At 42.3% G+C, this 26,549-nt stretch overlaps 1 protein-coding gene across 3 annotated transcripts in view; it reads right to left on the bottom strand.

Annotated features, from left to right (window-relative positions):
- The window catches only part of PCSK5 (proprotein convertase subtilisin/kexin type 5), an 810,488-nt gene that overhangs the window by 578,418 nt on the left and 205,521 nt on the right, over positions 1-26,549 (bottom strand). For all 3 annotated transcript variants that reach the window (XM_073543784.1, XM_073543785.1, XM_073543786.1), the window contains exon 4: positions 2,167-2,310. In XM_073543784.1, coding sequence (XP_073399885.1) covers positions 2,167-2,310 — 144 coding nt within the window. The remainder of the gene's footprint in view (positions 1-2,166; positions 2,311-26,549) is intronic.

Raw genomic sequence — 26,549 nt, 5'->3', positions numbered from 1 at the left:
TGAATGATGGATCAGGCCCAATTATATTAATACTGTTTCTTTCTCTCAGTCAGATATATCATTAAATACAGCATATAGTTTTCCTTTTATCCATATGGAAATAAAAATACATACTGAACATTTCAGAAGTTTGAAAATTGCCCTTTAATACATTTTAAGTGGGTCACTCAAATTCAACAAATTAGATATGTCTGTATAGATTTATAGAACTTAACAGCTTACCAAATCTGTGAATTATTCTAATCTTGCATTCATATTTCCACAGCGTTTTGTAACCTGGAGTTGACACAGTTCATTTGCAAGTCAACCCAAAATTGTTCCATAATTGCTCACAATTTTCACTTCCCCACTCTATTCCCATATGGATGTGAGCTCAAATGAAATACTTCTCCCTCATGTTAAAGCAGCATTCTCAATTACAAGGCAACTTTCCGGAGAAGTGCGTAGAAAATAGCTGACACATTTACTGCGGCCAACAGCTGCATAACTTCATAGGAAATCTCACACGGGCAATCCATCCCAGGTTCTCTGAAGTAGAAGCACTGCTCATCAGGAATGATACCTAAGATTTGTTTTATTTTCTAACCTTATGTGACTGTGGTTGTAACGTTAACTGTAGCTGTCGGCAACTGACCAAACATTTAACATGCTTAGATATAGCGAGAAGAAAGAATTTTCTTCAGTCATAGTAAGATTTTGTAATAATAAATGATTACACAGATATGAAAATTACACCATCCTTGTCAAATTTTACAACTAATATTAGATAAAAACAATTGTACCTAATGCCCAATGAGATCATTCTCTACCTCTATTGAGGGCACTCTTGAATTTGATCCCATTATGGCATTTTGGCCTCAGATTATTCTTTAAAACATCAACTATTTTTCCCTCAAAGACGACCTCTGTTTCTATAGCCCTCATACACATTTGGCTAATGGTGACAGAACCCTCTGATATCTTCAGGTTCAGCCGACAGTCTATAATGTATGAGAGCCCTGTACAACTTATTGTCAAGGAATTTATTGATCCAGCATGTCCAATTTTGGACTGTTGATCGTATTGTCTCCCAGAGACATGCCACTGCCAAACGTGTTCTCTCATAGACAACACAGGAGCGCTTAGCCAAACAAGAGCAATTGTATATGGGAGAGCCAGCTGAGATGGCTGCCGGCTGAATGATAGACTGAACCATCATTCATTCAACAGCCATCTAATGTCTTTGGCAGCATTATGTCTGACAAGATGGAAGACCTCAGAAGGGTAGATCTAAAGGGTAATAAGCCAGAGGTTATGTTCCTAACTCCTGCACTGGATTTCATATGATGGACTGAAAGTCAAATTTAGTAAATCATCTTATGTTGTATACCATGGTGGGACTGGCTCACCAGAAGACCAAGGTATTCTTTGGAGGTTTGAGATGACAGTGTGATTTGAAACTAGGAGAGATTTGGTCCTTTTTTTGTAGGCAGACTTTGCTGCTGCCGCTGGCATCCTTAGGCTAGCGTCTTCTGGGCGTCTCTTAAGACTTCCATGATTATGATGTGAGGTCCACTCATAGGTCTAGGAAGCGACAAATGAGTCCAAGGGAAGCCAGCCACAGATGGTGAACTCCATCTGCAACACAATACTGGACCATAGGTTGGAACTGGGTTCTGTGAATTTTTTTTTGCTCATTTGGAGAGTTTATAGGCCATGTGTATGGTGACAAAAGTATAGTATAGTATAGTAAATGATTATAAGTAGACATACACTTGTTCTATATAGTTGGGCCATGGGCCGTCAGAATAGCTTCTTCTTGTGGGCATGATACTGTTCAAGACCATAACGTGTTTATATTCAATTGGCTGCTGATGATATAGACATGAAACTTCATGTGCTAATGTACACAGAAGACATCTTTTTTGTGATAATACCACTTCTGATAACTTTGGAGATTTTCCTGGGGACTGTTGCAGTATATGGATCTGAGTGTGTAAATTAACACAGCACAACTTGTACATGGAGCTTCCATGATATAAATCAAAGTAGCATTAAACAGACATTATTATGGTAGGACAATCACCTACTTCATCCACATCACTGCTTGCGACAAGTAGATAGATTTTTCTTGCAATTACTTTCCTGCCACATATTTTCTGGGTAAAATCATATTTGTGAACTTACATAATTCTGCATCAGGTCAGGATGATTTCTTTCAATGCCGTCATCTAGAATAGTCACTACAACATTTTTTCCAGTGTATCCTCGTTTCCAAGCTCCTACGATGTTCATGTCTGATTGACAGTGGTGGGCATTCTCGCTGCAGTGCTGCGGGGAAAACATGAACAGCTTGTCACAATATTACCAGCTACACGTAAGACTGCAAACATATGAACTGAGTCTACAATGAAGTCTATTCATACGTAGAGCATAACAGATATATGTTACAAAGCAAATTAGAAAATGTAGAATGGGATGGTAACTACACAGAAAAAAAAATGACAAGCTGTATCTTTTGTGTCATGAAATCTACTAGCTATATCCAAAAACATGGAAGCATTGTTACATATCTGGCTATTATGCAAGGGCACAATGCATAAGCACAATGGATGAAGACATACAATAATATATATACTATAATCAGTTATGTAAAAAACATTATATATAGATATTGTAACAATGCTACTCACTTGGGAGTGATTTGAGATATCACAGGTACTGTTTCTATTTAAAAGTCAGGCTGGTTTATTGCAGTCCCCATAAACCACCTCACAGGAAACTCACATACAAACCTTGTCAGTCTCAAAGTACAACATAAAGCAAAAAGTCCATACAATAGTGCTGGTTAGCCTGCCTGGCTTAAGGTCCCGTTACATTTAGCGATGCACCAGCGATCCCGATAACGATACGACCCAGTCAGGATCGCTGGTGCATCGCCAAATGGTCACTAGTGAGCTGCCAAACAGGCAGATCTCACTAGCGACGCAGCAGCGGTTGGCGGTCGATACTTACCTGTCAGACGCAGCGATGGTGACGTCGTCCGCCCGCGTCCATGGAGTCGCTCGTCGGCGCCAGAAGGAAGCCGACGACGAGAAATGGACCATCCCGTTCTCGCGCGATCAGCGATATCCAGCAGGGAGCTGGGTTGGAGGTAAGTGTCACATGTAGCGAGATCGCTACCAATATCGCTGTTGCGTCACAACATAGGTGAGGCTTTAGCGATATCGCTAGCGATCCTGCTATGTGTGAAAGGGGCTTTAGAGTCAAGCTTACTAGTCCTTTAGCAAGGGCACTCAATCCAGGAGATCTGCACACCTCAATACACACAGACATGTTTGAGACAAGCAGGTCTCATTTTACAAAGTGAGCCACACCCAGGGGTAAAGATAGGGTGAGCAGCCGTCTCTCCCAACTCTTTAGCTGCTCACAATCAAACAATTATGACCTATTTACCCCTTTTAATTACCGTATATACTCGAGTATAAGCCAAATTTTTCAGCACTTTTTTTGTGGTGAAAATGCTCCCCTCGGCTTATACTCAAGTGAGGGTCCCAGAAGATGGAGAGGGAGTGGCAGCGGCAAAGCAGACAGTCTCAGGAGGTAGGAGATGGCTGCTGCGGCTAAAGCCTGTTCCCACTGCTAAAGACAAATGAATATTCACTGCGCTGGCAGTGAATATTCATTTCTCTGTAATAGCGGGCACAGTAGTCGCAGCCGTCGACTTCCTGCAGCTACCAGGCACTCCATGGGAGTTGAAAGAAGTGAATATTCATTTCTCTTAAGTAGCGGGCACACGTGACCACCCGACTGCTGCAGAATGCCAGCAGCTGACACTGTGCGCACTACTAAACAGCAATGAATACTCACTGTCCTCCATGCACATAGTCCCGGCATGGAGAGCAGTGAGTATTCTGGCAACTGTGCTCTGCTTGTAAGCAGGGGTGGTAAGTATGATTTTTTTTATGTTTTTTGATGGGGGCCATGCATACAAGGATAGGGATAAGGAGCCATTCATACCAGGATAGGGATGAGGAGCCAAGCAGACCAGGTTAGGGATGAAGAGCCATGCATACCAGGATAGGGATGAGGAGCCATGCATACAAGGATAGAGATGAAGAGCCATGCAAACCAGGATAGGGACGAGGTGCCATGCAAACCAGGATAGGGATGAGGAGCTATGTATGCAAGAATAGGGATAAGAAGCCATACATACAATGATAGGGATGAGGAGCATTGCAGACCAGGATAGGGATAAGGAGCCATGCATACAAGGATAGGGATGAGGAGCCATGCATTTAAGGATAGGGATGAGGAGCCATGCATTCAAGGATAGGGATGATAAGCCATGCAAACCAGGATAGGGATGAGGAGCCATGCAGACCAGGATGGGGAAGGAGAGCAATGCATACAAGGATAGAGATAAGAAGCCATGCATACAAGAATAGGGATAAGGAGCCATGAAGGCCAGGATAGGGATGATGAGCCATGCATACATGGATTAAGATGAGGAAACATGCATACAAGGATAGGGATAAGGAGTCATGCAGGCAAGGATAGGGATGAGGAGCCATGCAGACCAGGATAGGGATGAGGAGCCATGCATACAAAGATAGGGAAAAGGAGCCATGCATACCAAGATAGGGATGAAGAGACATGCAGAGCAGGATCGGGATGAAGAGCCATGCATACCAGGATGGGGATGAGGAAACATGCATACAAGGATAGGGATGAGCAGCCATGCAGACCAGGATGGGGAAGGAGAGCAATGCATACAAGGATAGAGATAAGAAGCCATGCATACAAGAATAGGGATAAGGAGCCATGAAGGCCAGGATAGGGATGATGAGCCATGCATACATGGATTAAGATGAGGAAACATGCATACAAGGATAGGGATAAGGAGTCATGCAGGCAAGGATAGGGATGAGGAGCCATGCAGACCAGGATAGGGATGAGGAGCCATGCATACAAAGATAGGGAAAAGGAGCCATGCATACCAAGATAGGGATGAAGAGACATGCAGAGCAGGATCGGGATGAAGAGCCATGCATACCAGGATGGGGATGAGGAAACATGCATACAAGGATAGGGATGAGGAGGCCATGCATACAAGAATAGAGAGGAGAAGCCATGCAAATCAGGATAGGGATGAGGATCCTTGGCAGACCAGGATAGGGATGAGGAGCCATCCATAGAAGGATAGGGATAAAGAGCCATGCATACCAGGATGGGGGTGAAGGGACAATGCATACCTGGCTTATACTTGCAACAATAAGTTTTAACAGTTTTTTTGTGGTAAAATTAGGTGCCTTGGCTTATACTAAAGTATATACAGTGCATGTCATTTTATTACATGTAAAATTATATTTAATTGGTGTCCTCATCACAGACAAACTCTTTAATATGTTAGCCACTTAAAGATAGCCAAGAATTGTCTTACATTGCAAATGGTGTTACTTTGATTTCAACAGAAAAGCTGGCCATAAACATAAGGCCATGTTCACATGTTCAGTATCTTCGCCAGTGTTTCACATCAATATTTGTAAGCCAAAACTATGCGTGGTGAAAAATGCAGAAGTGGTGCACATGTTTCTATTATACCTTTCCTCTGATTGTTCCACTTCCGATTTTGGCTTACAAATACTGATGTAAAATCGTTCACGTGAACATGGTCTTAGATGGATGTCGGCCTATTAATGCTTCAGCCAATCATATGGCAATCTCAGCTGAATCTCACAAATGCAGGGATGCTCATTAGGTCAAACACTTCTGTGTTCTCTATGAGATGGTGGCCAACGACTTATCTCCGGAAGAACAAAGCAGTCAGCATTCCGAAACTGGATATGCACTATCAACATTTCTCCCAACCATCAGTTGGCTAGCGCTCCACACACATTGGACCATTGGCCTAACCAGTCAATATTGGCAGGTTCTGATGACATTATATACAGTTGTGGCCAAAAGTATTGACACCCCTGCAATTCTGTCAGATAATACTCAGTTTCTTCCTGAAAATGATTGCAAACACAAATTCTTTGGTATTATTATCTTCATTTAATTTGTCTTAAATGAAAAAACACAAAAGAGAATGAAGCAAAAAGCAAAACATTGATCATTTCACACAAAACTCCAAAAAAGGGCCAGACAAAAGTATTGGCACCCTCAGCCTAATACTTGGTTGCACAACCTTTAGCCAAAATAACTGCGACCAACCGCTTCCGGTAACCATCAATGAGTTTCTTACAATGCTCTGCTGGAATTTTAGACCATTTTTCTTTGGCAAACTGCTCCAGGTCCCTGATATTAGAAGGGTGCCTTCTCCAAACTGCCATTTTTAGATCTCTCCACAGGTGTTCTATGGGATTCAGGTCTGGACTCATTGCTGGCCACCTTAGAAGTCTCCAGTGCTTTCTCTCAAACCATTTTCTAGTGCTTTTTGAAGTGTGTTTTGGGTCATTGCCCTGCTGGAAGACCCATGACCTCTGAGGGAGACCCAGCTTTCTCACACTGGGCCCTACATTATGCTGCAAAATTTGTTGGTAGTCTTCAGACTTCATAATGCCATGCACACGGTCAAGCAGTCCAGTGCCAGAGGCAGCAAAGCAACCCCAAAACATCAGGGAACGTCCGCCATGTTTGACAGTAGGGACCGTGTTCTTTTCTTTGAATGCCTCTTTTTTTCTCCTGTAAACTCTATGCTGATGCCTTTGCCCAAAAAGCTCTACTTTGTCTCATCTGACCAGAGAACATTCTTCCAAAACGTTTTAGGCTTTTTCAGGTGAGTTTTGGCAAACTCCAGCCTGGCTTTTTTATGTCTCGGGGTAAGAAGTGGGGTCTTCCTGGGTCTCATACCATACAGTCCCTTTTCATTCAGATGCCGACAGATAGTACGGGTTGACACTGTTATACCCTCGGGCTGCAGGGCAGCTTGAACTTGTTTGGATGTTAGTCGAGGTTCTTTAACATCTGCACAATCTTGCGTTGAAATCTGTCAATTTTTCTTTTCCGTCCACATCTAGGGAGGTTAGCCACAGTGCCATGGGCTTTAAACTTCTTGATGACACTGTGCATGGTAGACACAGGAACATTCAGGTCTTTGGAGATGGACTTGTAGCCTTGAGATTGCTCATGCTTCCTCACAATTTGGTTTCTCATGTCCTCAGACAGTTCTTTGGTCTTCTTTCTTTTCTCCATGCTCAATGTGGTACACACAAGGACACAGGACAGAGGTGGAGTCAACTTTAATCCATGTCAACTGGCTGCAAGTGTGATTTTGTTATTGCCAACACCTGTTAGGTGCCACAGGTAAGTTACAGGTGCTGTTAATTACACAAATTAGAGAAGCATCACAAGATTTTTAGAATAGTGCCAATACTTTTGTCCACCCTCTTTATTATATTTGGTGTGGAATTATATCCAATTTGGCTTTAGGACAATTCTTTTTGTGTTTTTTCATTTAAGACAAATTAAATGAAGATAATAATAACAAAGAATTTGTGTTTGCAATCATTTTCAGGAAAAAACTGAGTATTATCTGACAGAATTGCAGGGGTGTCAATACTTTTGGCCACAACTGTACTTTTAATATGCGGCCAATTACTTGCCCTACTAGGACATATGAAAAGGGAGTGGCCATCAAATTGCTTTTCTTCTGAAGTGCTACTTACATTTGGAGAATACTGAACAAATATCAAACTATGGGAATAGGATATAAAGTAGAACAAATTTCATATGCAGACATCTTTGGCATAGCTGGTTGTGTAATATTAGTGAGTAGTGGATATCCTTATTCAGAAGTTGTAATTTTACTAGAACAGATTGATTAATGTGTTTACCCTAGTTTTCAAATGGAAATATTTTGATAAGTGACAAATCATTTTTCCAATTGGGCTTGATTAAAATGGTGTCATTTGCCCTCTATAGCCTCTTTGTTGCACTGGCTGTAAAGTGAGCTAAAGGGGTTGTTTGGAAAAAAAAATCAAATTATCGCTTATACACAAGATAAGTGATAATTTATTGATTGGTTGTGGTCCAATCGCTGAGACTCATACTTTTTGGCAGAATGGGACACTTTTGTACACATTAGAATGGAGTGACAGTGAACATGCTCAACCATTGCTCCATTACCTATGGGGCTGACAAGCACTACACTTTTTCCAGCAGCCCCATAGAGAATGAATGGAAGGCAGTTGGGCATCCAACTTGCAGCTCCATTATAACTGGGTTAAAGGTGCTCTATCGGGAATAAAAGTTCACTATTCTGCTGATCAGTATGTGTCTCAACTATCAACAAGGTATCACTTATCTGGAGATAACTTGTTTTTAATGGACAACCCCTTTAATAATACATCAGTCTGCAAGTTCTAGCAAAGTTTGTAACTCCCTTTTCTTTTTTTACTGAGCTTCTATCAACTGATTTATAATCAGGAGTCCAGCTATCTTAATGTGATTTGTGGCCACTGATCAGTCGAAAAGAGATAAAAGAGCTACATACTCCTCAGCAAAATGAGCTCGCTTAATGATTCTTAGTTAAAGGGTTTGTTTGGGCTTCAGACAAATGTCTGCAGTCATTCTATGTGACTGCAGACTGCCGATTCGCATGCCATCACGATTCCTTGGTATTCATGGTACAAGCGAATGGTCTGTCTGACAGCATGTATGTGATTTGCTACCTGCAGACACATCCAAGTAGACTCATTGAACTTCCGTCTACAGAAGAAAATTGATTAAATGTAACTGCAAGTATTCAAATCACATATGTGGTCACATGATTGCCCCCTCACAGGGGGAATACTAGGAATCGTGAAAGCATGCATACCACATGTTGCCATTATTCGTCAGTCTATGGTCACATAAAGTGCGCACTTTTGTCCCAATATTAAATACCGGTAATCCCTTTAATCTAATTCTGCAGTCAGTAACGTGCATGGAAACAAACAGCCTTAAAAGCCAAATAGTGCAAAATTTTTCATGGCACCAATAGCAAAAATTATTTTTTGCCTAAAATACTTGAATTTAAGAAAAAAAATGTGCCCTGAAAGTGTCTATATCCTTTAAATCCTTGCCATATTCACCAAAATAGCATGTGCCTTGTTGAGAAAACCATAAAAAATCTCATCCATACTGCTACTGTTGGACGTTCTGGATTCTCTCAGTCTGAAAAGATTCTGTTTTACAGAAACAAAAACTAAACAGTTTTCACCATTGTCTTTCCTTTCTGAACCAAATTTACAAATGAATGCACTTGAGATATTTTTACTCTAGAAATACCATAATCTTATAAAGAGGCTTACTACATCTCTTGGTCATAATTCACCCTTGTTCTTGTTCAGGCAAGGATTTATGCTTTTGCGTTATGTATTTTTCACGCCAGCAATGTCATTTGTCCAGCACTGAGTAAGCATCACTGTGCTCGGTGTCATAAAGGCCCATCAGAGTATCAGAGCATGTTGATGGACTTGATGGGTTCATGATGTTCTACAAAAGGTACTACTCTACCTACACATTCACACCTGCCGACCTGGCTCTGAGGTCGTTTAAAGATCTGTTTAGATATGTCGATTATGTTCTATGCACATAACACGATTGTTAAAGGGAATCTGTCACCTATTTTTTCAACTATCAGCTGCCGGCACCGCCATCAGGGGCTTATCTACACCATTCTGTAAGGCTGTAGATAAGCCCCCGATGTAACTTGAAAGAGAAGAAAAACGAGTTATATTATACTCACCCGGGAGCGGTCCGGGTCTGGTCCAGAGGGTGTCGCGGTCCGATCCGGCGCCCCCATCTTCTAGCGATGACGTCCTCTACTTTGCTTCCCGTCGCGGCTCCTGCGCAGGTGCACTGCTCTGCCCTGCTGAGGGCAGTGCTCAGGCGCCGGGAAAGGTAAGAGAGGTCCGGCGCCTGCGCACTGCAGGACTCTGCTCAGCCATCAACAGGGCAGAGCAGTGCGCCGGTGCAGGAGCCGTGACGGGAAGCAAAGAAGAGAACGTCATCGTTAGAAGATGGGAGGCGCCGGTCCGGACCGCAACCCCCTACGGACCAAAACCGGACCCAGACCGCCCCCGTGTGAGTATAATATAACTCGTTTTTCTTCTCTTTCAGGTTACATCGGGTCTTATCTACAGCATTCTGTGATGCTGTAGATAAGCCCCTGATGGCTGTGGCCGCATCTTATAGGCCAAAAATGAGGTGACAGATTCCCTTTAATATGATTATCAGCAAGCACATGGCATTGTACTGCTGCTAACAATTATTTTATTGGTGGCATTAATGATCCAATTTATTGATGATCCTGCATTTTGCTTGTCTGTGGTCAATCTGAAGCAGGCCATAATCTGCTATATTCTATGCTTCCATTGTATAATCTACATCCTATTAGACTCTGATGATGACATGGCTCTGTGAGCTACAGCAGAACTATTCATCATATACATGGAGATGCGGATACTATCTAATGTTGTAGGATGGAAATCATTTTTCTGGCAACTTAAGATGTCCAGAAACCTTCAATGGAATTCTTCGAACAGCTATTTCTCCTGATTCCATTATTACATATGAACGCTTGGTTTGGCCGACAACTACTTTTCCTAACCTAAGCGTAAAGATACACACTCAATTTACCCGATTGTCCTTGTCATGTCAGTGGGAAATGGGGAGTAATGGTACTGTCACACTTAGCGAAGCACCAGCGATCCCGACAACGATATGGATCGCTGGTGCATCGCTAAGTGGTCGCTAGTGAGCTGCCACACAGGCAGATCTCACCAGCGACATAGCAGCGGTCGGGGGTCGCTACTTACCTGTCAGACAAGGCGATCATGACCTCCTCCCGCCCGCGTCCACGCTTCGCTCGTCGGCGCCGCAGGAAGATGACAACGAGAAACGACCCAGGCCATTCTTGCGCGATCAGCGATAATCAGCGGGGGAGCCGGTCGGAGGTAAGTATCACACATAGCGATATCACTAGCAATATCGCTGCTGCGTCACAAAATCAGTGACGTTATAGCGATATTGCTAGCGATATCGCTAAGTGTGACGGGGCCTTAAGTCACGGCCAAACACCTGTGTGGTGGCTTATCGCCATCAGAGAAAAAATGACTATCTAAAGGCCCCATACACATTACAAGCAGGAAATTGACTGGACTGACTGACAGTCAAATGTGTATTGTGGCTTCCCATTTGCCCCCAAAAGACGATATCAGGGGAGATAAGGATCCTGTATGTCTGACTGACGATCCTTTTGCTCTTCTACAGATAAATCGCCGTCATAGGAATCTCAAAGAGAAGACAGGAGCACTCGTCTGAGTGCTCGTGTGCATGGGAGGCTCAGGAGAAATAGCTGTCAACCAACAGTGTATAGGGGTCTTTAGGCTAAAGGACATTTGCTTAAGATAGCCAGCTAAAATCTCTGCTGTAAAAAGATGAATAAATACAAGCTTGTTTTATCCGTAACAGGCAGCATCTATTCTTGAACAAACCATTAAAACATTACTCAAAGTACTTTGTATAGACTTTTTCGGTAATAATTGTTTTCACTTACTAAACTGCTCCATAAATTTATTAGACATTTCTGTGAGCTAAACCATCACTTCATTAGGTTCTCTCTTTATTCCCTGTACATATAAAATATGAGACTTTTTATAAAGGCAAGCATCTCATTATCACATAAACAGGAAATGATAAAACTTGTGCACTAAGCCCAACTTCTCCGCTATGCTCTTATGTGGAGACAAATACATTCAATTTAGTACATTTTCTTCAGATGGTCTGTGTCTGAGACGCAATTTAAACCAATGCAAACAAAGTGCTTGGATATTATCTAGGTATATTTATTTCTTCTACTTTGTGCTTGCCAATTGTGTCCACGGCAGAAACAAGTTGCTTGCTTCATTTCTCTTGTCAGTGTAAAAAATTAACCATAAAGAATTTGCCTTAGAGATCTACATGAACATAAATATGTGCACTGCTTTTATTTGTGTCTTCGTTATGGACTCTTTATAAAACTAAATGGGCATATCTGTAAATCTATAGCTATGGCAAAATTGGCTGGTCCTTTCTGTACAATTTTAGGAAACACAAAGTTTATTTTCTATGGAAAACTGTTACAGAAATTAAATGAAATCTGTCCACAGATTGTTACAGAATCTAATGTTACATTGTTCTTCTGTAAATCAGACGTACAGTCGAGTGTATGGAACTTTATAACTTATCTTACTGCTGAATTAGGACACCTTCCTCTCATTACACCAGCCTGATTCACCCCTTTCCCTTCCGGAAAGATTCAGATAACTTCTTAGTCACCATAAAAGAAAACATAGGGAAGAGGTATAAATTAAGCAGCATTTTCTCTGAGATTCTGGGAGGCAGCATGAGGAGTGACAGCTGAAGGATTAGATACAATAGTGTGAAAATAGTTATTGCTCCCTAAACCTAATAACGGGTTGGGCCACTCTTAGCAGCAACAAGTACAATCAAGCGTTTGCGATAACTGGCAATGATTCTTTTACAACGCTCTGGAGAAATTTTGTCCACTCATATTTGAAGAATTGTTGTAATTCAGCTACACTGGAGGGTTTCCGAGCATGAACCACCTTTTTAAGGTGATGCCACAGCATCTGAATCACATAAGGTCAAAATTTTGACTGGCCACTCCAAAGTCTTAAATTTGTTTTTCCTAAGCCATTCAGTGGACTTTTTGGTGTGTTTTGGATCATTGTCATACTGCATAACCCAAGTGTGCTTCAACCTTGAGGTCAGGAACAGATGGGCGGACATTCTCCTTCAGGATTTTTTGGTAGACATGAGAATTCATGGTTCCATTTATCACAGCAAGTCTTCCAGGTCATGAAGCAGTAAAACAGCCCCAGATCATCAGTCTGCCACCACTAAATTTTAATGTTGGTATAATGTTTCTTTTCTGAAATGCTGTGTTTCTTCTCTGCCAGATGTAATGGGACATACACCATCCAAAAAGTTAAACTTTTGTTTTATCAGTCCTCATAGTATGCTCCCTAAAGTCTTGGAGATCATCAAGATGTTTTCTAGCAAAATTGAGACGAGCTTTTATGTACTTATTGCTCAGCAGTGGTTTTCATCGTGGAACTCAGCCATGCTGGCCATTTTTGCCCAGTCTCTTTCTTATGGTGGATTCATGAACACTGACTTTAACTGAGGCAAATGAGGCCTGCAGATCTTTGGATGTTGTTGTGGGGGTTTTTGTGACCTCTTGGATGAGTCATCGCTTCTCAATTGGGGTAATTTTTGTCAGCAGGCCACTCCTGGGAAAGTTCACTGTGGCGCCCCCAGGAGTATGGTCGCCACAGTGGCATTACCTTCCTCCTAGGGAGTGTGATGTCATGCTTGGAAGCAATAAAGGATCTCTCTGGCAGTTAAATACAACACACAACACAGCTCCCACTCCAGGCCAGCAGAGGGAGCTCTGAACCCAAAACTGGGGGAAGAGCTGCTCTCTGGGGGCCAGGAAGGGAAAAATTAGGAGTTCGTGTGAGGAGGGCAACGTGTGTGGACGTGAGGAGAAGAACTGGGAGATTGAGCAGAGAGTTCAGGCTCTTTCCCAGCTATAGCGCATGATCTGGAGCCCAATCTCCAAGGTTGTATGGATACTGATGTTCCTGCAACAGAAATTGGAGGAATAGGAAGCTGTAAATGCTCTATTCCCACATAAGACTCGGAGGCACAACAGCGACGTGTGAGCCATAAGAGAAAGGCTACAGCTGTCTGCCATACGAGGGAGTTCTAAAGAGATTAAGCAAGTGGAACTTCAGTGTAACACTGTACTGCAAGTACCTAAAACTAAGCGCTAGGAAGGAGACTACACAACCCATCTGCCTAGAGAGATTCCTAAGTTGCTTCCAGGCTAACCAGCTCCTGTGCCATCTGTAATCTGGACTGCATTTGCCAAGCAAAGTAAAGGTAAAGAAACTGCACCCTGTTGTGTCCTTACTTTCTTCCTGCAAACTCTCCAGCTCTGCGACATCTCTGTGCCAAACATTACACCCTCTTCCTCAACACCTACTTTCTTCATCTACTCTGCCCTGGGACTACAGCCCTGCCTGTGGAGGGCTACACCATCATTGCTGCACCCCACCATCTGTCCCAGAGGATCTGTCTGCAGCGTCGGCTTAACACCTTCATTGCCGAACACCACAGGTGGCGTCACAAATAATTCACTCATAAACTTTATTCCATAACTTCATCCCTTTTACATGGGTGCCCAGGGCCATGGACCGGGTCACCGCTGCTGTCACATTCCCCTCTGAGAGACCGGCCCGCTACCGAGTACCCCACAGCCCTGGGAGGGCGACCCATCACCACTGTTCCATGTTTTTGCCATTTGTAGATAATGACTCTCACTGTGACTTTCTGATGACCAAAAGCTTAAGAAATGGCTTTATAACCTTTTCCAGACTGAAAGATCTTAATTACTTTGTTTCTCATTTGTTCCAGAATTTCTTTTGATCGCAGCATGATGTTTAGTTTTTGAATATCTTTTGGTCTACTTCACTTTGTCAGACAGGTCCTATTTAAGTGATTTCTTGATTGGTAACAGGTGTGGCAGTAATCAGGCTTGGGTGTGGCTAGGGAATTTGAAGTCATCTTCCCAAACATGTGATAAACCACAGTTAATTTATGTTTTAAGCAGGCAATGACTTTTTCATACAAGGCCCTGCATTTTGTTCTTACTAGTGTTATTTTTGTCTAACATGTAAATTTATTTGTGATCTGAAACATTTAAGTGTGACAATCATGAAAAAGAATAGGAAATCAGGAAGGGGGAAAACAGTTTTTCACACAGCTGTAGCTCAGCTCTTATCATGACTGTGTCAGCTGGTATATGCTGCCCAATCTAAGGACAGCATGTATCAGACACTGGCTGCATGATCTCAGCCAGGTATGTTTGCCTCATTGGCAGCTTTCTGGCTAGGCACAGTATACACATGAAGCTGTCAATCAGTGGTGGGTGCGGTATATACAGCGCTCAGCATTTACAGAACTGCTACATATGCATCAGATAAAAAAGTGATTTTACCAAAACTGCAGCAACCGGCAAAGTTAGTGGCACATTGCTGATTTCAGGTCTCTGCACTATCATGTTGCTCTCAGATTAAATAGCAAAAATTTGGTGCCAGGTTTCCTTTAACGCCTTAGTGACCACCGATATGCATTAAAATGGCAGCTGGTAAGGGTACTTATTCCCTCATCACTGTTTTAAAATGGTGAATGGGAATAAGCCTATAGCACCCCTGAGTCAGAAAATCTCCGGGGTCTTGGCTGCCGGGGACAGCTGAGACCACAGAGAACATGCTAAAGATTAGACTTTACGGAGTCCGATCACAAAAAGTGTTGGCTATTTCAATAATTTCTCTCTCTTCTGACACGATAGACATGTCAGAGGAGAGAGAAATTATGTCCCCCGACACCTCCCGATACCTCTGCTATCCCCCAATCCCTCCTGATCTGTTCCCCAGCGTGACGTCATCTTCCTGGGAAAAAAAAATGTGCCAACCAAGATCTAGCAGCCGGTATCAGGCAACAATAGGAAAATTTTCCTATTGGTTTCTTTTGATCACTGTAATAGACTCTATCACAGTGGTCAAATTAAAAAAGATAGTAAATCAAACCCCCTTTGTAACCTCCTTAGTTAGTTACATAAAAATGATAATCTATATAAAATATATTTTCCATTCATTGCAGTTGGGCTTAGGGTTAGGGTTGGGGTCAGGGTTGGAGTTAGGTTTGGGGTTAGGGAAGGTTAGGGTTGTGTTAGGGTTATGGATGGGGTTAGGGTTGTGTTAGGTCAAGGGGTGTGTTAGGGTTAGGGTTGGGGTTAGAATAGGGTTTTTTCTAAAGTAAAAAAAGACGATGTGACGCAGGTGGTTGGGTATGCACGGCGTATCGCAAATCCCTACTGTTTTTTAGAGTACAACACAAAGAGCACAGAATGACAAATGTGCAAAAATACCTTGCAGTAAGACATATGACAGCAGTCAGCAAGTGCTGATAAAAGGTAATAACAAATAGAGGGTATTTAGTCGATATGTTTTTTTGCAAAAAAATGTATGCCAAGCTGCTCCACCTTGTCAAGGTAACCCGTATTGAAGCATTAGATAGGGACTGCTTCAATACGGGTTACCTTGACGAGGTGGAGCCGCTTGGCATACATTTTTTTGCAAAAAAACATATAGACTAAATACCCTCTATTTGTTATTACCTTTTATCAGCACTTGCTGACTACTGTCATATGTCTTACTGCAAGGTATTTTTGCACATTTGTCATTCTGTGCTCTTTGTTTGTGTTTCAGTAAGGGTGGTGTGAACATTGTCCAACAGACTTGTTCACATTTGTGCATGTCACATGTGTGTTTTTAATCCATTTTTTTTGTGCTTATGCATGATTTGAGAGACCCCACCCCTCTCTTGTGTGACATGCACATAAGGAGCTGTCTTGCACCACATGCCCATACTGGAAAGCGCCTGTCTTAATCCTGCTCATTTAGACACTGTTCATATGTTCAGGTTTTAAATACATTAGATAGGAACTGCTTCAATATGGGTTACCTTGACGAGGTGGAGCAGCTTGGCATACATTTTTTTGCAAAAAAACGTATCGACTAAATACCCTGTATTTGTTATTACCTTTTATCAGCACTTGCTGACTACTGTCATATATCTTACTGCAAGGTATTTCTGCACATCTGTCATTCTGTGCTTTTTGTTTGTGTTTCGGTCAGTGGGTGGTGTGAACATTGTCCAACAGACTTGCTCACATTTGTGCATGTCACATGTGTGTTTTTAATCTTGTTTTTTGGAGTGTCTAGCATCCGCAAAACATATGAGGCAGGGACTCGGGCATGTCACTCGAGCATCTGCGATATTCGGTACATACCCGAGCACCCAATGCAAACTGGAGTATCAAGCACTTGCGCTCAATACTAATGACATATTCAATATGACGACCTAATGTTATCAAATTATGTGTAGTACCTGTGGGTTGAAAATGCTCACTTATACCGCTGGATGAAATCTTTGAGGGGTGTAGTTTCCAAAATGGTGTCACTTGTGGGGGGTTTCTACTGTTTAAGCACATCAGGGTCTCTTCAAACCCGACATGACGTCTGCTAATTATCCCAGCAAATTTTTAATTCAAAAAGACAAATGGTGCTCCTTCCCTTCCGAGCCCTGCCATGTGCCCAAACAGTAGATTTCTCCCATAAATAAGATATTGGCGTATCCAGGAGAAATTGCCCAACAAATTTTGAGGTCCATTTTCTCCTGTTAACCTGGTGAAAATAAAAAAGTTTAGGTCAAAATTTAATTTTTTGTTAAAAAAATAAATAAATGTTCATTTTTTTCTTCGGCATTGCTTCAGTTCCTGTGAAGCATGTTGAGGGTTAATAAACTTCTTGAATGTGGTTTTGAGCACCTTGAGGGGTGCAGTTTTTAGAATGGTGTCACTTTTGGGTACATTCTGTCATATAGACCCCTCAAAGTCACTTCAAAAAATGATTTTGTTGGAAAAATGAGAAATCGGTGGTCAACTTTTAACCCTTCTAACTCCCTAACAAAAAAAATGTATTTCCAAAATTGTACTGATTTAAAGTAGACATGTGGGTAATGTTATTTATTAACTACTTTGATTGACATAACTTTCTGATTTAAGGGTATAAGAATTAAAAGTTTGAAAATTGTGCTATTTTCAAAATTTTCATCAACTTTCCACTTTTTTAAACAAATAAATGCGTCAAATTGAAGAAATATATTGCCGTCATCATGAAGTGCAATGTCACGAAAAAAACATTCTCAGAATCAGCAGGATCCGTTGAAGCGTTCCAGAGTTATAACCTCATAAAGTGACAGTGGCCAGAATTGTAAAATTTGGCTTAGTCATTAAGGTCAAAATTGGCTTTGTTATTAAGGGGTTAAAACACTCTTGACTTCCCTGGTTTTGTATTATAACAATACATTTGTACAATTTCTTAAATGTACTTGTTTTATATTAATATAATTTAATCATGGTATATTGTAAAGCCTTTCTTTTTTTTTACAAATTATGTTCTTATACAATTCCTCATCTTTTGCAAAATCTGCAAATGGAATTTCGTGTTTACATCTGGTGGTTATTTTTCTCACAGCTCAGAGTAGAATAATCCTGTGTGCTAAACAGCCAGATCGCAAGGCTTATACAATTGGCTTTCACTGATATATTGTTACAAACTATCCTGAAATGGATGAGGGACTAAAACACGAAAATATCAGAAATTAGAAGCTCTTGTTATAGCATTATTGTGCTTTATTTAGATTAAATGGTATACCTCTTTAAAATATCCTATAGTTAGTTTTTGGTATAACTAAGCATCATAGTAATCTTATGATAAGAATTAGAATCTCAAAGTCCAACACGCTGGGTGTGGGCAAGATGTATATAAACAAGACTATTCATTAATGAATAAAGAGCAAATTCTTCAGACCGATGTAAGGGAAGTGTGAAAGGCTAGCGTGAAGGCATGTGGACAAAGTACTGCTGTGAGATGTTTCAATAAAGCCAAATAATGCCTAATTTACTATTATAAGGCTAAGGTACAGAGAGCGTAGCGTTCAGGAGCCCATTAGGAAGTAACAGGCAATGCTTTGTTTTGTCTCTTATGTACAGGCCACTTACATATCGGGCTAGACTTTCTTTCTGAGCAGCACAAAAAGCCTGTATAGTCATTTCAAAGCATCCAAGTTAACAATGTGGCAATGCTGATAAGCAGCGTACGGTTGTGCAAACACTCTATTAGACATGGGGCATCAAAATGTACAGACAGTAACGCTACATGGAGAGTAGCAAAGTCTTGCTACCAATGTCATTTGGAGCGTATTGCAAGCAAACAAACATTTTTAGGATACGTTGAAAGAATATGGACTTTTTTTTTTACATAAACCCACTTTCTGCAGAATACTGTAATAGAAACACTACGACACGGTGGTCTGATGTATTTAAAATGCTTGGGATGCTAGCAAACTATTCCAAAGCTGATGAGAGAATGTAGCTACTGGCTCCAGAATTCCGTGCTTTGCACTTTATGTAATTACAAGGACTGGGACGTTGTTATTGTTTTCTGCAACAATGTCCAATGCCGATTCCTCACTTACACAGCCATAGGGTTAAAGGGTAATTGCCATCTTGCTCATTAATGGGATAGCTAGAGGATAGATGCGGAACACACTGTTGGAGCCCACATTCTGAATCCATCTTGAAAATAAGCTCCTATTGTACGGCCCCGTCGTTTGACAGGTGGCTCATAACAATGGACTGTGGCCACTGCAGGGAAGCTAAAGTACCATTTCTTAACTGCCGTGGCTCATCTTTTGATTAGCTGTCCTGGCATGACATCATCGATCCAGGGTGACTCACATGGGACGTTGCACCAGGCCAGCTAATCAAAAGAAGAGCCGCGGATGTTAGCAGGTAAAGGCTATGAGAATCGATTTGCACCAACACTAGTAGATATGACATATATGTACAAGATGGAAATAACTAAACTGTGCGTTCACTTTCAGAAAACTTCTGATGTGACTTGGAAAGATATCAGAAGTTTCATTGGTTAGGGGGGAATCTGGGTCCCCCTTTAAAGACTAAAACACATTTTCCTGCACGGCTAGGAAAAGATAAAGTTATACAATAGACTATAATGCAAACCTAATGGAGGATTTCAGCTTTGTAGAGTATAGCAAGCAGCATCTATCAAGGGTCAAACATACAATGCAACTCCAAGGGCGCGTTCATATGAGCATAGAGCATATACGTCATGACACGGACCCAGTATAGCCAGTGGGCCAATGCACGTGGTTGATTTCACATATGGACCGATGGTCAACATGGAATAATATCACAGCATGCAATATTCTGGTTTGTTTTGTACCAGAATAATGCCTGCAATGTAAAGGCAGCTGACAAAGGTAAATCTACATATATGAATAACAAACAAAACAAAATGTCTGGTGGTTATGCCCAAATGCTCCAAGTACAAGTTTGTGCCTTTTATATATTGAAACTCATTGGTCCCAAGAACGAGATCTCGGAGAATCATATCAATTCAGAAAATGTAGTATTCAGTTCAATTAACTTTATTCAGAGATAAAAACCCACTTTAAATAGGATTACACTTTCCTACGCATTAGGCCACGTTCACACATTCAGTATTTCATCAGTAATTTACCTTAGTATTTGTAAGCTAAAACCAGGAGTGGGTGAAAGAGCTCACACAAGCGTATAATGTCGACGAGTGCAGTCCGATGTGTTATCGGAAATCACTTGGAGCAATGTTATATTATGGGGCAGTGCAGATTTGCATTTTTTTTTAATTCATGCCAGTTCAGTCTGTAGAAAAAAATTGCACCATGATGCGAGTATCTCCTTGAATCGATGTCATCCAAGTGCAGTGCAATTACCGTGGACACAGGTAATGGAGAAGGTGGAGAAATTAAGGTCTCCGTCTTCTCCTCACCTGTGATACGATTCTTCGTGCAAGAGAATCTGATCATCGTAAACTGACACTCAGCGCCAAGTGTCATTACCATAAACTATCAGATTCTCTCGGAAGAATCATGTGACCATGGCCTAATTCATGGAATGACGTCACTGTCTTGTTACACTCATAGAAACCTGTACAACAATTGTACTAGGACAGGTGCCTGTGAGCATTGCTGTCAGGGCTGGCGTCACCACCCGGCACACCTGGGAAAGCACTCACCATCTGGGACATCGGCACACTATGCGGCCGTGAGTCAGGAGGACCCCGGTGCCAGCGCCCACGAGTGGGCCCCCCGCTTGCTCAGGGCCCCATCACTTGGAATACTTACCTCTCCCTGTTTCCCGCAGCTCCAGTGTCTTTTGCCTCTCTTGACTCTGTGACGTCTTGTGGCAGAGTGCCCGATGACGCTACTACTGTGTGCCCTCTGCTCACATGCGCACATGTGAAAAGCTGGGGACGTACACCCAGAATCAGTGTGCATGACCTGGGAGCTGATGGGCAGTGCTCAAGTGTTGGATTTCCGATGCTGTTGCCATGACATCAGTCCAGTTACGGATTCAATCACAATGTGGTGGGCGTGAATAATTTTGAACAGGGCCATGACTGACAAACTGAAGCAGTAAAAAGCGCCACCCCTATGACTTATGAAACTGAAGGTATATGATGCAATCTACTATTGATATACAGTGTATTACACATATCTCCTGGGAGCTTCTCCTTGCATCACTAACAACACACTGGGGGCAGCTTAAAACACAAAAAAGGACATGACAGGCTCCCTTTAAATACTGACAGTACATGGATGACACCAGTGTGCTGTGTTTTTAACGGACCCATACACTTGTATTGGCTACAGATAAAAGGACGTTTTTGTGATTGTTGCACGGATACACTGCGGGTGAAAGAACAGACATGTAAATAACACCATAGATTATAATGGGCATGTGCTGAATCCGTGAAAAAAGCAGATGGAACACGTACAGTTGTGGCCAAAAGTATTGACACCCCTGCAAATCTGTCAGATAATACTCAGTTTCTTCCTGAAAATGATTGCAAACACAAATTCTTTGGTATTATTATCTTCATTTAATTTGCCTTAAATGAAAAAACACAAAGAGAATTGTCCTAAAGCCAAATTGGATATAATTCCACACCAAACATAAAAAAGAGGGTGGACAAAAGTATCAGCACTGTTCGAAAAATCATGTGATGCTTCTCTAATTTGTGTAATTAACAGCACCTGTAACTTACCTGTGGAACCTAACAGGTGTTGGCAATAACTAAATCACACTTGCAGCCAGTTGACATTGATTAAAGTTGACTCAACCTCTGTCCTGTGTCCTTGTGTGTACCACACTGAGCATGGAGAAAAGAAAGAAGACCAAAGAACTGTCTGAGGACTTGAGAAACCAAATTGTGAGGAAGCATGAGCAATCTCAAGGCTACAAGTCCATCTCCAAAGACCTGAATGTTCCAGTGTCTACCGTGCGCAGTGTCATCAAGAAGTTTAAAGCCCATGGCACTGTGGCTAACCTCCCTAGATGTGGACGGAAAAGAAAAATTGACAAGAGATTTCAACGCAAGATTGTGCGGATGTTGGATAAAGAACCTCGACTAACATCCAAACAAGTTCAAGCTGCCCTGCAGTCCGAGGGTACAACAGTGTCAACCCATACTATCCGTCGGCGTCTGAATGAAAAGGGACTGTATGGTAGGAGACTCAGGAAGACCCCACTTCTTATCCCGAGACATAAAAAAGCCAGGCTGGAGTTTGCCAAAACTTACCTGAAAAAGCCTAAAATGTTTTGGAAGAATGTTCTCTGATCAGATGAGACAAAAGTAGAGCTTTTTGGGCAAAGGCATCAACATAGAGTTTACAGGAGAAAAAAAGAGGCATTCAAAGAAAAGAACACGGTCCCTACAGTCGAACATGGTGGAGATTCCCTGATGTTTTGGGGTTGCTTTGCTGCCTCTGGCACTGGACTGCTTGACCGTGTGCATGGCATTATGAAGTCAGAAGACTACCAACAAATTTTGCAGCATAATGTAGGGCCCAGTGTGAGAAAGATGGGTCTACCTCAGAGGTCATGGGTCTTCCAGCAGGACAATGACCCAAAACACACTTCAAAAAGCACTAGAAAATGGTTTGAGAGAAAGCACTGGAGACTTCTAAGGTGGCCAGCAATGAGTCCAGACCTGAATCCCATAGAACACCTGTGGAGAGATCTAAAAATGGCAGTTTGGAGAAGGAACCCTTCAAATATCAGGGGCCTGGAGCAGTTTGCCAAAGAAGAATGGTCTAAAATTCCAGTAGAGCATTGTAAGAAACTCAGTGATGGTTACTGGAAGCGGTTGGTCGCAGTTATTTTGGCTAAAGGTTGTGCAACCAAGTATTAGGCTGAGGGTGCCAATACTTTTGCCTGGCCCATTTTTGGAGTTTTATACTGCTGTAAGAAGGATGAGTCAGGAGAGGAGAAGGAATAAGCAGCAATCAGCCTCAGATCTAATCAGATATTTACTGGTGTACATAAACACAAACCTCCATCTGCATGAAAACAGCTCATCCCTGTGTGACAAACACTTCACAGTATGGGGAGGTCCTGCGCCAGCGTTAGTGTTTGCTTTGGCACAAATTGTCTTGATTATTTCCCTTCACATAGATACAAGCGGGGCCTCCTGTAGTTTCTATTTTCTATTAATGTTACTTGCATCTTGCGATGAAATCTTAAAATGAGCAATTTCTGGGAATTCTTTTGTGTGTTTCATGATGGTTTGTGAGCAGAGAGACTAAAGAGTAGGATAGTCTTCTTTTAGAAAGTAAAGGTACTGTCACACTTAGCGATGTACCAGCGATCCCGACCAGCGATATGACCCGGTCAGGATCGCTGGTACATCGCTAAGTGGTCGCTAGTGAGCTGCCACACAGGCAGATCTCACCAGTGACATCGCTGGGGACAGCGATTGCTACTTACCTGTCACACCAGGCGATCCTATGTCCTCCCGCCCGGCTCCACGCTCGTCGCTCGTCTCTCCACAGGAAGCGCCGCAGGAAGCTGACGACGAGAAACAGTCCTGGACGCTCTCGCACGATCAGCAATAACCAGCGGGGGAGCAGATCGTAGGTAAGTATCAGACACAGCGATATCGCTAGCAATATCGCTATAACGTCACAAGGTATAGCGATATTGCTAGCGATATCGCTTAGTGTGACAGTACCTTAACTGTATTTGGAAAAAAATCTTTTCCCATGTTATAGAGAAGTCAGATGTTTTGATTGTTGGGTCCAGATGTGCAGAACCCCAACAACTGCTAAACAAAGGAGCTGAGCAATGCTGTTCTCCAACACTGTGAACAAACTCCATTGACTTTGTATAGAACCAGAGTTTAGTGTCAGAGGACAATATTGAAAGCTGTAACTCCTTCATTTTAGTGATCTCTTGAGCCGCACAAAAATTCTAACATGTCAGTATGACATATCAACAATTTTTTTCTTAAAGAACTGTTACACTTTAAAGTCGGTTTCACAAGTCCGGTTTTTTCCTGTACCGGAGATGACAGTGTCAGTGTGTCTGTGTGTGCAATACTTGCGGCACACATGTGGTAACCATGTGCTGCATCAGCCTACACCTGCTACCGCTAATAATAGTGACAGCAGGAGCGGATGATGGGTGTATTCATCAGCCAACTATTATGCTATAAATATATAAATAAATTAATGAAAAAATGGCATGTGTTCCCCTCTATTTTCTATAACCAGCCAGGCAAAACTCACAATTTGGGTCTGCAACCCTCAGTGAGAATTTTTCAGTGATCTGCGGTGAAGTCACTGAGCTTGAACTGCGATGACGTCATCACTGACTTTTTCTCATGGTGCTGAAGTCATCGCAGTTCAGCCCTGCAGGGAACGCAGCCTCACTGACTGCCGGTAACCACGATGATGTCACCGCTAGTCACTGATGCTGTGCTCACAGCAGTTCAGTTACCAGTAGTTCTCAGCCTGGATGATCATATCTTGGCACCATCCAGGTTGAAAACTATTAATCCCCAGACATGCATTATGGCGTGGGACAGCGCAAGGGACAGGTGAAAGATATTGTTGTTTTTTATTTTTGCTTTTTTTTTTACAGAAGACAAGGGCTTTGGTGGAATTAGGCGTTAGGTGAATATAACTGTGTTTGTTATTTTTAAATAAACATGGAAAATTGTGTTTTGTTTTATTTGTAATAAAATACTTTATTCTGGCTGTGTCTTTATTTACCATATAACGATAGGATTAGTAATGGATAGGTGACTTATTGACGCCTCTCCATTACTAAGCTGTGGGCGTGATGTCACCAGACAATACAAAGGTGACATCAACCCCACAAATATGAACCCCACTTGCCACCACTACAGGGTAAGTGGGAAGAGCCTGGCAAAGTGCCAGAATTAGTGCATCTAATAGATCTGGGAAACTGTGGACTGCTATTTTTAGACTCGTGGGGCCTATATCAATGGCTCCTTACCAGTCTAAGAATACCAGCCCCCAGCTGTCAGTTTTAGCAAGGCTGGTTGTCAAAAATGAAGGGGACCCCATGCTGTTTTCTTAAGTTATTTGTTTAAATAATTAAAAAAACAGCATGAGGACCCCTCTATTCTTAATAACCAACCTTGCTGAAGCTGACAGCTGAGGGTTGCAGCCCCCAGCTGTGAGTTTTGCCTGGCTGGTTAATAGAAAATAAAGGGGAAACCACGTGGTTTTTATTTATTATTTTTTACAGCGCAGGAACAGGCTGATGAATACTCCTATCAGCCGCTCCTGCTGTCACTGTTATTAGCGGCAGCAAGTGTAGCAAGTGTAGCCTGATGGGAGTAATAGTCCCATCATCCACTGCCTGCTGTCATTGTTCTCACTTGAATATAACTCTCATCATTCTACCCTGCTCATGTTGATCGCTGGCAGAGCAGGGGAGAAGTCTTCAGCACCTAGTGCCGGGGAACAATGCTTACTGCAGCGCTGCTTCTCAAGCGCCGGGATATGTCACACTGATGACATTCCAGTGTGTCATTCGTGTGCAAGTGTGCGGGACGTTTTGTGGCCCGTGTTGCTGGTAAAAAACTAACATGTCTACGTGGGGGTCACACAAACACACGGTCCGTGGAAACAAACTGACATGTGCACAGCAACATAGATTTCTAATGTGTCTACATGTGCCTCTGTTACGTGTGAAAACAGCCACCACACGTACTGGAGACATGGACGTGTGAAAGAGCCCATAAGCACATTTTTATCTTGCTGTTATTTAACCCCTTCACGCCATGACAATTTTCCGTTTTTTGTTTTCTCCTCCCCTTCTTCTAAAAGCCATAACTTTTTCTTTTTCCATCAATATAGCTGATTGAGGGCTTGTTTTTTTGCGGGATGGGTTTTACTTTTGAATGACTCTATTGCTGTTACCATACAGTGTTAAAAAAAATTCCAAGTGCGGTGAAATTGCAAAAAAAGTGCAATTCCACAATTGACTTTTGTTTGTTTTTTATTTACCATATTCACTATATAGTAAAACTGACCTGGCCTTATGATTCTCCAGGTCAGTACGAGTACGCAGACACCAAGCTTGTATAGTTTATTTACCTTATTTTTTGGACTATAAGACACACTCTTTTCCCAAAAAATTTGTGGAGAAAATAGGGGTGCATCTTATAGTCAGAATGTACTTACAGTTAGCGTGTTGGCAGCAGGAGTTGGGCAATTCTTCTGGTGGTCCAATGCTGCAGGGTGATGACCTCGCTCCCATTCCAGCCTGGTGCCGCTGGTGGGGCAGTTTCAGCGGTGCTCGGTGCTGCGGGGGGCTCCGGAGACATGGTGCGGCAGTATGAGCGGCGCTCTGTGCTGAGGGGGGCTCCGGAGACATGGTGCGGCAGTTTCGGCAGTGCTCGGTGGTGCAGGGGGCTCCAGCGACATCATGTGACAGCACAAAGCCCTCTGCAGTTCTATTGCCTCGATGCTTTGGCCTCCTGTAAAATGGCCACTGGAGGCGGTGCATG

This window comes from Dendrobates tinctorius, unplaced genomic scaffold, assembly GCF_039654945.1.
Source record: "Dendrobates tinctorius isolate UK_male_01 unplaced genomic scaffold, ASM3965494v1 ptg000134l, whole genome shotgun sequence".
In the NCBI taxonomy this organism is placed as follows: domain Eukaryota; kingdom Metazoa; phylum Chordata; class Amphibia; order Anura; family Dendrobatidae; genus Dendrobates; species Dendrobates tinctorius.
The sequence above is the reverse complement of the archived record's forward strand: the minus strand, read 5'-3'. Positions and strand labels throughout refer to the sequence as shown.